The sequence below is a fragment of the Mercurialis annua genome, linkage group LG5, assembly GCF_937616625.2.
Source record: "Mercurialis annua linkage group LG5, ddMerAnnu1.2, whole genome shotgun sequence".
NCBI classification, from domain to species: Eukaryota; Viridiplantae; Streptophyta; class Magnoliopsida; order Malpighiales; family Euphorbiaceae; genus Mercurialis; species Mercurialis annua.
In genome coordinates this window covers 24,122,501-24,134,569 of record NC_065574.1, presented here as the reverse complement: position 1 = coordinate 24,134,569, position 12,069 = coordinate 24,122,501, and the positions used below count along the sequence as shown (strand labels likewise).

The 12,069-nt window shown below is 45.9% G+C and overlaps 2 protein-coding genes and 1 non-coding gene across 3 annotated transcripts in view; 1 reads left to right on the top strand and 2 right to left on the bottom strand.

Annotated features, from left to right (window-relative positions):
• TRNAS-GGA (transfer RNA serine (anticodon GGA)) lies at positions 1 to 87 on the top strand. Its single transcript has one exon. It is a non-coding gene; the product is annotated as a tRNA-Ser (tRNA).
• Positions 88 to 5,184: 5,097 nt separating this feature from the next.
• Positions 5,185 to 8,037, bottom strand: LOC126681743 (DNA polymerase-like). Its single transcript, XM_050377293.2, has 4 exons — positions 8,009 to 8,037; positions 7,851 to 7,890; positions 7,207 to 7,358; positions 5,185 to 7,165 (listed from the first exon to the last, which is right to left on the bottom strand). The coding sequence occupies exons 1-4, from the start codon at positions 8,035 to 8,037 to the stop codon at positions 5,185 to 5,187; spliced, it is 2,202 nt and encodes a 733-aa protein (XP_050233250.1).
• A 3,881-nt stretch (positions 8,038 to 11,918) lies between these two features.
• Positions 11,919 to 12,069, bottom strand: part of LOC126681742 (cytochrome c biogenesis CcmF C-terminal-like mitochondrial protein) — a 3,031-nt gene continuing 2,880 nt past the window's right edge. The window contains 1 exon segment of the mRNA XM_056105881.1: positions 11,919 to 12,069. This exon segment is cut by the window's right edge and continues 777 nt beyond it. Coding sequence (XP_055961856.1) covers positions 11,938 to 12,069 — 132 coding nt within the window. The 3' untranslated portion in view covers positions 11,919 to 11,937.

Sequence of the window (12,069 nt, the reverse complement as noted above, 5' to 3'; positions counted from 1 at the left end):
GGAGAGATGGCCGAGTGGTTTAAGGCGTAGCATTGGAACTGCTATGTAGGCTTTTGTTTACCGAGGGTTCGAATCCCTCTCTTTCCGTACCTTCACCTAATTCACCAACGTTACCGACCTCAATGTAAAAACAATGGATAGGTAAATTTTTTATTTCATCTGAGAAATCCAAAAAAAAAGACGAAGCCTAGCAAGGATAGGGAAGGCAGTATCCTAAGATCTGCGAGAAGTGGTACTTTAAAAGAGAGCCACTTCGTAAGCGAATAGCTACTGAACATGCCGTAGTAACCCAAGGCTGGATCCGTCCCTTGATTCCGTCAGCCTCTTAGTTTTTACTTATCAGAGGCGCAACTCCGGACAGATTCAGCTCACCAAACTCTCTTGGCTTCGTCATCAGCTGCTCCTTTGGTCACAGGTTCTACTCCTACTCCTCTTTATTTTGAGGTACGTCGCTCCTCTCTTATCTCTCGTCCTCCTGATCGTCTCACATATGATTCTTTTCCTCTTCCCATTTTTTTGCCTTTCTGTTCATTCCATTGTTGAGCCTTAATCTGATTCTGAAGCTGCATCTCAGTCATGTTGGAAAGAAGCCATGCAGGAAGAACTATTCAATATATATAATATATAAAAAAGGATTTAAAACCTCGCTTTAGTAGTTGAGTAGCTTCTTTTCTTCTTATGCCATGAGCAAAGCCAGCCGCCTATCGTTTATCAGGATCTGACGACGGACGAATCGTCGATTGGTTCAGGTCGATTCGCTTGACTTGTTGGTTGAGGGGGCGCTAATCCGCTAAGAAAAAATGAAAAAAAATCGAGAGCGGACAGAGATGAAAGGCCTTATACGATGCGGAGATCAATCCCATACCTTTCGACGAACTAAGAGGCTTCTTTGTCTCCAACAGAGCAGGTCCCTTGCTTGGTGGCTCTGGAGCAGGTTCTTCGACTGGATCAATAGCATTGATTGGATCGGGAATGTGGCCATTTCACTATAGCCCATTGATCAACAGCGGATAAAGACTCTTCGACTAAGACATTGCCTTTCAAGTAGAGCGTCTTGTCCCGCCTGCTCGTTAGCAAGTGCCTAGGTCCCGTACGACAGCTCTCAAGCGACAGTCCCTGTTTCCTTATGCGTACCCCGTTATAGAAAAGAGGGACCCGTAGAGAGAGAGAGCTAGTTGGATATCGGTTTCCAGTTAGTTGAAAGCCTGCTCTAGTCATCAAGTAAAGTCTGTACTCGTCTGCACTTGAAGCCTGTAGACTTTTCATAGGGTTTGCTTTATCTTGTCAGAAAGAACCATCATGCATGTGTTAAGCATAACGCTAGCCTTACTTCATTTCATAGCTAGGAGATAAGATTGACTATAAATAAACTTAGGGCTCTTCGCTACGCCCCTTAGACGGCTCTTGCATCCGCTCTATCCTACTTATTATATCCAAAATATGCAATGATGGAGATGGAGTAATCCCTCTTAACCAGAGGAATAAGTCTCCTTCCTCAAATGTCATTGCAGAGACTGCGGACGATTCTGCGCATCTATATGGAGAAAAGCCTGTTCTTCCTAGTTAGCCTAGCCGTTCTCTAAATCATCGCCTATCGTACAGAGCATCGTCTTAAGACGCCATATATATCTCATAGTCCGAGGCAGGTGTTAATTGCGAGTACTATAGGAGCATTGGTGGGGGGGTTCTCTTAAGAATAAAGAAGACGAATAGAATTCAAAGCAGGTGATTCCGATTCATGCGGTCGTTCTCTACTGCATTGGTCTTTTCACTCCCCACTCTCAACCATAACAAAATGTTTCCACTATATCTCTCAGGAGTAGTCAAAGGAAGTACGGCGGTCCGAGTAAGAAAAAATTCACTAAGAACTAGGGCATACAACAATGGATCAATTCATTCAACAAGATCCGCTCGGATCGGACCAGGATGAATGGGATTGGTCTGACCTCTCGCTCAGATGTAAGACTCACGCCGCCGACAGATGTCCCATGCCACGTTTCGTGAACAGCTATGCCCGAGAATTCATTGTGATATAGCGCCGAATAAGCCACTGCTCTATTCCCGACTCGAAATCTATAAAGGACTTTAAGGGAGATAAAATAGGGGCCCTACACCATACATCCTGCAGCCTCGGGACGACTGCACGTTACATCATAGCAACACGACCAAATAAAGGCGCGGAAACCCCTTGTATAGGTTGGGCGTTCCTGCGCACCCGGCATCCTGCAAGAAAAGGCCCCTTACTATAGAACAAGCAACGGATTGAGCTGCGCGAAAGCCGTTGCTCGTTAGCGCATCCGTTTTCAATAAGGACGTTTGCTTAGGCTTTACTAATAAGATAGAAAGCGCCTTTTCAGCTTACTCTGCTACAGCGGGCCGTTAACAGGGTGCCGCGGTTTGTGGGCTTGAAGGACTTAACGCTGTGACAAGTGGTATCAGAGCCGAAGGTTAGGCCAAGCCATGGCTAGTGGGAAGAACCCGTAGGCTAGTGCCGTCGAAGAGGCTCGATGGAGATGGTTCGAATCAAGCGAAAGAAAAGGCATTCGTTGGCACCCGAGATGCTAAGGATCGAAGACTTTTTGGATATGGAGCGGCTTGTCGGACTACGTCCGAGGAGACGTCGGTGAATACGGCTGCCATGTATCTTGATGGTTCAGCCAAGTTCTGGGTGGCGGACCAAAAGACGTAAAGAAAGCGGAGCGTGAAGTGCAATTAGATCCATTTTGAAGACAAGCTTTAGGCAGAATGGGGGGTTCCTGCCCAGTTGTGGTCCGACATGTTGATGAGCCTGAAGCAAACAGGCCCATGCCGATCTTCGCTTGGGCCGGCTCCGAGGCTCTACCCTGGCTTTTCATTGGTTCCTCTCCAGGGCCCTTTATTCGCGCGTGCATCTTCAAGCAATCGGGGGAGGCGACGAGTACATAGACGAGGCGGTCCCGGGAATGAAAGCCCATTCCCTCGTGCTCTGGAACTCGGTTTCACAAAAAAGGTTAAATCTTGTGAAACCGTAGCGTAGGCGAAACCTGGCAGCCCGCCCAGAGTTTGACCTTTTCCGGTCCTGGTTTGAATCTTTCCTTCCTTCCCCCAGCAGCAGGCAACAACACTGGGAATAAGACGATCAGGCAGGATCTCACGTGTGGCAGCTGTTGGAACAAAGTCCTACATCCAAGAGGTACCTACCTAGAGGAGAGAAAGGACCAATTGAAGGCCCCCCGGCCGGAATGCGGTAGGGTCTTCAAGCCCCACGCTCGATTCTTGAGATTTATGGGCCTAGCACTTCGATCCGAACCTTCGCATCTATTTTTTCTTAGAGGATTAACCACACCTTCGTTATCGCCCCTCGCTACTGCTCAATCTCGCTATCGTATTGATTCTTGCCGGCCCTTCCAGATTCCAATTCTTTATTGAGATCGAGATTTTGTTCCATTAGACCCAGTTCGGTCAGATCAGTTCCATAATCTAGCTTGCCCGGGCCGGGCTTGAAGTCTTTGGTCGGGCCGGCCGTAATGAATGATCGTTGTTCGAGAACAAAACAATAAGACTTAAGGGTTTCGCTTTCGCTCTTCGCCTAAAGCCGTAACTTCGTTGTTAAACCTTCGCTATCGCGAGAATATAGCGATCGAAGACGCTCAGCTGCTTCGCGTATTACGAAAGCCGTATTACCCGAAGGGCATGCTGCAAGAGCGTGGGTGAGTGGTAAGCGTAGGAGGCGCGCCCGAAGGGCAGCGGCAGCAGTGTGGTTCCAGGTGCCGTCGCGTCATTGAGATCTGCGGGGTGGCGGGGACTTCGACTGCCTTGTATCGGGTGAAGAGAAGGGGTGGTAGGCTTAGTAGGGCTCGAACCTACAATATCACCGTTATGAGCGGTACGTTTCAACCAATTAAACTATAAAGAAGGGGTCAGAACAAGAGGGGTCGGTAGTTAGCTGCGCAGCAACCAATCCACCTAAGGGGAAAAAATCCCAGAGAAAGTCCATGTGGCCTCGATGATTAGACGAAGAGAATACTCCATCGTGCGCACCAAGGAGTTGCGTTCTTCTTCTATATACGCAACCTCTGAGATACAGGTAAGATCCATGTCACACTGGGAATCAGCTGTTGGAGGAAGAACTACTGCTATTTCAACCGCGGAAACTCGTTTATTAATGCCTACAGAGAGGTTTATTTACCTGCCGACTAGAAGATGTGTGCCATTAAGACAATGAAAAGGAAGCAGTAGCATTAACAGGAGCAATAGGACTGGGGGAACGAGACAGATATTGAATTAACGGAAAGGCTCGTTGAGACCTGCTCTGATCCCCGTTTAAATCGAGTTCATACCCGGTTTAGACCGTCGGGGAGGAAAGCGAAAGGTCTAACCTATATCGCCCCATTGGCATTGGATGGCATTCATGCCGGACTTTTTGAAATGGAAGATATAACCCCTACTAATGAAGAAGTGGGAAGAGCAAGAAAAAGACTGTTGAGCTTACTTCGTAAGATAGCATTTCAGTCTGATTTGACACTCTACACGAAAGAAGAATCTCAGGTGTGCTAAACTGTATAAGATCTATCCTTATCTGGTAGGTTCACAAGCACAAGTCAACCCAGTTGAATACATCATCATATAATGAGACCTTCCCGACCATAAGACTGAATAGATAGAATTTACTACTAGCCTTGATAACACTTAAGACGCGTAATCCGCTTCTTCTTAACACATGCGGGTTTAACTATTCTATCCTTCCATAAAGCCCAGGCAAAAGGAAAATCCCTAAGATGCCTAATAGACAGCTCTAAAGGCAACTGGAAGACTACACATTCCTATGCACGAAAGACTTAGGACTAGAAAGAACTTGCTATCTATCCAAAGCTTGAAAACTAGCTTTCTTCGGCTAAAGGCTTAAACCCACTATCCCGACTATGCAACCTATGTCATATCAACTCCTGGGATTGCGACTAATGTCCTTAAGCCCACCCCGAGAGCTCGATGGTAGAGCGGTCAGTATTCTCACTGATAGGTCGTAGGTTCAAACCCTACGCGGGGTTTCCGATTTCTATGAGAAGGAATCTTATGAAAGAATCCTCATTCTGTATCCCTCGCGTTGTCCAGTGAGCCTATTTTACATGTGAGTTTTGGAGCTTGGGGGTGGGTTCCTCTAGGTCTTTGACTCATCAGTTTTGGATACATTCTCTTCCTCAAGGTCTAAAAGTCCTCGTCTGTCTTAGTTTTCTCGTCTAATGTAGGGTCAGTTGGTTCTTCTTCGTCTTCCGTCCGTATCTCTGTAGTGTGCATCCTTTTATCTGTATCAGTATTCTTATCAGCATCAAACTGAGATTTCATCTCTTTGTATCTTTCGGCTATCTCTCTTTCTTTTTGAGAGAATTTTTCATTGAGAAGGTTCTTTTCAGTCTGTAGTTGTATTACATCATTCCTTAGTGATTTGATTATTTGTTTTCCTATGTGATCTAGGCAAGACAAGTCTTTGACATCAATTGGATCAGTATCCACCCAGACATCTCTGTGATATACTGGTATCCTCTTTGCCCCCAGCTTAATCCCAAGCTTAACCAGTGTGTCCTTCTTAATGATGTTAAGAGTGTGCCAATCAATCCGGAAGTTGGCTTCCACCGGTACCAGTTCTGTACGAGATGGGTCCGCGTACTGTGACTCAAACCATTCTGGATAGACCTGGTTTTTCGCTGGTCCCTTGTACTTGAGTACATTGGTACCATCTATTGCGATGTAGAAATAGGATTTCGGTGCTAAAAAGTATCCTTTCATGACTCTGTCCTCTAGCTTAAACTTTCCTAAGACAGAAGAAGAAATCACTTCTTCAGGTAGTGGGTGACCAAGCACAACAGAGTCTGTGTCTGTGTAGTAGCAATCCTCCCTTGAGATATATGGGTACATATAAATCCTTGCACTAGCTGTGATCGCAGCAGCCAGTTGGACAGCTGAGTGTTTCGATGGGTTCCAATAATCAGAGCCCGTCTCTGTATTGCTATGGTAGGCTACGATGTAGTTGTTCTCGCTAAGCATATCACCGAATATCAGCTCACTATGCCTGATCAAATATTTGTATCGATTTTCATCGCAGACCTCGGTTGTCGTGCTTTTAGGGTTAATGCCAAATCTACCGTATAGCGAATTCATAAGGATCTTGTACACATAGGCCAAGGCCTCATTACCTTCTTTCCTTGCCTCTAACCTGCTCTCAAAGAGTGAGCTAACAAAGTCCTTGAATGGGCTTTCCATCCTCTCAAAGAGGTAGCCAGAGATTGGGAGCACGATGTAGCCTAGGCCTCTTGCATACTTTAACTCCTCGCTATAGTAATAGTAGACTCCAACAAACTCCCCGGTCGGGAAGATGAGAGTGTTCTTCTTGTCCCGATGGGGCAGAAAGGGCCTCTTGATTGTCTTCGGACATACCACATATGCCTCAATAAAGCCAAAGATGCTATCTAAGTCCTTGCCTTCCAGATTACCATGCCAGACAGGCACACCACTTGGCATTGGAAATTCCTTCATGACAAAGGGATAGAGAGAGTTCACATCGTAGTAGTATAGGTCCTCGCCATATGGTTTGTATGTATCTCTATGACCGCCGTAGTAGGCACGCCTTATAAAGCAGTCTTCATTCTTGTTTGGGATGTGGATTGGCCAATTCTTTGAATCGTAGTATTTCATACGAAAGATGCTTAGAGCAAGTGAGGAAAGGGTGATCTTGCTTTCTATGTCCTCCTTGTACAGCACCCAATATATCCCTTGAGCTTTTTGCATTACACCTCCAAGTAGAAGGATGCCCTGCTTCATATAGTCTAACAAGCTTGTCTTCAGACTGACCAGATTTGACAATGTCACCTCTTCATATGGGATAGAGCCTTTCGGGCCAAGTTCCGGGCATAGATTCTTAGCTAGGGAGCTAAGTTTGCCAGGGAGTAGGTTCAAGGAGTCTCTGAAGCGGAATAACATCTTCTTACCAGAATAGACAGCTAACTCGTAAAGCCTATTGTTCCTCATCAGTGGTTTTAGCGTGTATCTCTTGTCCTTGTGATGACATGCTAGGTGCTTAAGCAAGAGAATACCGTCGAATCTAGAGAAGTTGTGGAAGTAAATAGTTAAAGTTTCTTTTTCTCGTCTAACAATCCTTGATATCCTTAGTACCAAGTCATGCGGTCGTTCTCTACTGCATTGGTCTTTTGGACGAATGGACAGGGTGAGAACCTTCCGTTGTTACGCCCTTTAAGTGTTGGTTCTTCCATATTTAGATATGGAGATAGACCCAGAGATAGAGATCTATATCTTTCTATCGATAGATGGATATATTGAGAAATGGATCTTGATCTGCTTTCAAGATCTATGAACAAGAGAGATCCCTAAATATCCAATTGAAAAAAGAGATGAATAAATAGAAATAGATAGGGCGGAGCCAGCTGAAGGAAGGTCGCGTGAGCGCCCCTGCAATCTTTCTAAGCGAGAAACTTGACTTTGAGAAAGAAGGGACTTAGATTCTAATATTAGTAAAGGCGCGTTAGCCTATCTGCGGTCATAGGGTAGGGGGGTTCAGAAAGGATCTGATCGTAGATAGAGACGGAAACCGGGGGTAGGGGCGGATGTAGCCAAGTGGATCAAGGCAGTGGATTGTGAATCCACCACGCGCGGGTTCAATTCCCGTCATTCGCCCATCAATAAATGGACCATTTGTTACGGAGACACAAGACAAAGTAAACCAGATGGAGTTACGGAAATTACCTCCCGTTCCGAATGATGGTAAAAATCTTGTGTAAGAGTTGTCTCAGTCTAAGAATAGATCATTCCCAAATCCTGAAAGTCCCGTCCAGGATCATGGTCTATCGCAAAATCAAAACCCTGGGGGGCATCCCTATAGACCGAAGTGCTGGGGGCATCCTATAGAGCCAAAACGCAGTTACCCAACGAGGGAGACCACGAATGCTTGCTGGTCAAACATTAGCGGCTAATGGACAACATGTTCGCTATTACATATTAGCTCATCTCAACAGGATACCTTAATGGATTGGAGATAACAAGAATCATGATAGATGGGGGATCGGCTGTTAATCTCCTACCTTTGAGAATGCTAAAACGTCTCGCGATTGCTATTCATCGATTGGCCCCAAGCAATGGGATACTCAATTGAGGAAGCCCAAGGGTTGTACAATGGAAGAGGAATGTTAGCACCGTTTGACGCCATGTATTCTCCAGCACAAAAGAGAGCTCTCTTTGAAGATCCAGAATGCGGAAAAGTCTTTAGGCGGCCGGGCTTAGGGTGTGATGAGAAGGTTGAGGTACCCGAGCAAGATAGTCACATGTTCGAAGATGATAAAAAGAAGTATTCCACATTTCTGAGGAACATGATTCTGATGAGGATGACGAAGTTAAGAAAGAAAAGGAAGAAGAACTAGAGTGAACAGCACGAACAACTTTGACTCGTCTCACCAGCTACTGGATAAAAGCAGTCAAAGAAACTACTGCTACTTGAATTGAAATAAACAGGATTTTGTTTCAATTCAATGCATCCGGCTAAGAGGAAGAGGATAAGTCTTTTGTGAAAGTGCCCCACCCACAGTCTGACCAAGAAAACCTCCTTTCTCGATTCCGATCTCAGCCCTAAATATCATATCGATCGTTTAGCGGCCTTCAAACGGCCTATCCGTTGCCTTTTGATTCAGAGGCTCATCAGATCTATTTTTCTACGCGCCCCAACTCTCGTAAACTCGGATTTCCCGCCCCGCTTGGCTGAATTTACATTCCGACTTCTTATAGTCCAAGTAAAGGATGAGGGGTGCCCTAAATGTGTGCGGTAGCACTCCTTATTTCCAGAAAATAGAAGTAGAATGAAAAGAGGCGCAAGCTTGTAATCTTCGATTTTCCGCCTTTGAAATGCACTTTATATATATATGACAACTCAGAAAAACCGCTTTGCCTAAGGTTTCTGTAACTAAAAAGGGGCAATCCAGTAAGTCAATGCAGTCAAGCCAGTAAGTAGGGAGGTCCAGCTTTGCAGTCTAGCGAGTCAAGGGATGAGAGCGAAGAAGGCGGTTTTTCCTCAATTCAATAGATAGGCTCACAGTTCAGCTCACGAAGAAGACGAAGAGCTGCCCTCGCTGTCTTATTCCCGGGCCTTACGGCACAAATGCCCATTTATATGTTGGGTGATAGCTGTTTTTAAGAGCAAAAAAGCCCGAGCAAAAGACCCCAAAGGTAAAATAAAAAACCCTGCTCGGGGGATAAGATCCTATCTGAATGAGTAAGAGCTCGTGAAGAATAGGTGTAAGGGTGACGCAGGCAGGTGGAAAAGCTAGAATAAGTAGGAATTTTAGTTATAACGAGAAGAATAGTGAAATTTTGAGTCTTAGAATGGATCCATGAACAGAGCTAGGGAACCTGCGCACACAAGAGAAGTACTACGGTCAAGAACCAAAGGAGGCCAACGACTAAGGAAAGGAGCAGCCCCAGCGAAATAGAACTACGACTCAGCGTAGGGCGAAGAGATTCGCTCACAAAGAATGTGACGCACTCGTCGGCCTCAGATGGACGAGACAAAGAGCGCAACCTGGGGCGAGAACTCAGAGAGGTGGAGATCCGGACAAGGCTAGAGCCAAGCGGAGGGATAGAGTAGGGGAGGACTAAGGGAAGACCGGTTGGTTAAAGTAGGCACGAGTGGAGAGGCAGGTATGGAAGTCGAGTCTAGTATTGTTTTCGTAGGCGAGTAAGAAGCAAGCGAGAGTGCAGGCTCGCCTCGAAAGCGAGCCGGGGAGCGATCAAAGGCGATAAACGATAGTAATAAGCCACAGCAAGAGGTACACGAGTAGGGGCTAGAGTAGGTAGTAGCTAGTAGGAGCAAGAATAGGAGTCTTGGCTGGTATGTCACTCTTCTTTCCCCATACTAACAGCTGTCCCCCAACAATAGTAGCCTAAATCAAGTCGTGGTTAGCTCATGCCAATCAGAATAAAAAGAAAAGGGCAATAGGAAAGCAATCGATCGGTAAAGCAAGCAAGTCAAATCGGACCAAGTAAGAAAGCAAGAGGAGCGGGTGTAGATGCTGGCACTCGAGCTGGTGTAGGAACCGCCTCTCCTCTCTGTCAACTAGGTAACAAGCAAGAAAGCATTTAAAATGAGGAAAGAAAGCAATCGAAAAGACAAGGCAAGGCTCTGTAAGAGAAGAGCTAACTGGAGTACGCCAGAAAAGAAGAGCGAGGAGTATGAGAGGGCAGGCTTGTTTGGTAGCTGGCTTTCGAGCGAAGAGACCAGAATCTATTAGTAAAAAGAGAAGATTGGTAACCTCTTTACTGTTGTACCGGTCTTAAAGTGCCTACTACTAGTAGAGCTAACCAGAGAGCCGCTTACTTGCTTGTGTGCCAGTTCATCTTCGTATAATGACAAAGCCAGGAAAAGGAAAGAAGAGCTAAGCGTTCAACTCCTACTCTTATTCCTAGTCCTCCCATTAAGAGTACGAGAGGTAAAAAGCAAGGTATTGCAGAGCCTCAGCTCCTACACACCTGCTGCTATTCTTAACAAGAGACGAGTTTCTGTTGCCTTTGCTTATTTGCTTTCCTGCTTTCTAGCTTGCTGTTGCTATTACCAGTACCAGCTTGCTTTCCCGATTGAAGTTACGGGACCGGTTGTTGCTTGCTTGTGCCTTAAAATGGTAAAGGACAGAGCCCACGGAGCGGTACGGAAGTCAGGGGTCCGGGAAAGAGGTAAGGAAAGGCCAGGCTGATACGGGAAACTACAAACGTAACAATAGAGGAAAAACAGAACCTACCTTTGCTTTTGTTGTCCCGTTCGGTTCCTTTCTATAATATAAGGAAAAAGAATAGGACAAATAGGGTTATGAGTAGATGGAATCCACTGGATAATATGCGAGCCCCTAGAAGCTGCTATCACCTCTGGAACCGCCGGATTGGGCAAGACTTCCCGAACCAGGTAGGTGGTTCAAGAAGGCCTAAGACGAGTATGGGTTAGGGAAAAACGGGATGAGGGGTCCGTTTTCTGGGTCTTCCTTGTGCGGCCCGCCTATGGTAGTATGGCTGAGAGACTTTCTCCATAGCCGCAGAGCTTGACAGAGAGTTCGTACGAGAAAGAGCTAAACGTACTATATGAGCAGAGCACCATTGGTTGATCGACGATCTATTATATCGGATCATCGAGACTTTCCTATATGAGAAAATCGATCTTATCTTGTTTACGAGTGGATGACATCATAAGATAGGATCCGTTTGAATGATCCCTATATGTATGATTTTTATCCTAGTTGACGAGCTTGACGAATCCGAGCGAGCGAAGGCACTGAGCGAGACAAGCAAGCGAGCTTAACTTAATCATATTAAACCTGCTGTAAAAAACATAAAGAATATAGCCAGATAATCAGAATTCATAAGAATGAGAATAATCCATATCTTCATATGCATACGCTGGAGAGTAATCAACATCAGAATTGGGAAAGGAAGCAACGGACCAAGCACATATCTCGATCTGTTCTACGAAAGACCTCTATGCTACTCGCCAGCAAGATCGAGACTTTTTTTTCAAGTCAGGCAGATAGGTCTTTGGAAGCTCCTTGTTCACCTTTCGGGTGAGCTTCTCGAATGATTCAATCCCCTCCCACTCACACGGGTTCTTCTATTGAAGGGCTTCCCCCTCTTCGAGGTGGGGCGTACGTAAGAGCGGAACCTAGATAGAACGCTTTCTCTTTCTTAGCGCTTTCTCTTTCTTAGCGCTCCGCCCCCCTTGTACAAGTGCTTAAGGCTCCTTCGGGCCATGGCCATAAGTATTATAGTTGGCAAGGCTTGGAAGCAAGCTACCAGCGCCTATCGGCGAGAACTAGGATTGGCTTGGTTAGTAGTGCCCGCCCATTCTGTCTCGCCCGCCTGCCGGCCCGCTCTGAAGTGCCTAGACGCGCCGCAGCCACTACTTTGACTCCTTTTATGCAATTATAAACTCCACGCCACGGAACTTTCTCGATGCCAACGCAACTTATCCTTTTGGAGCTGACGTAACAAACTACGCGAGCCTCCTAACGAAGCCAACATAAATCCTATCCGAATAAAAAAAATAAAAGGCAG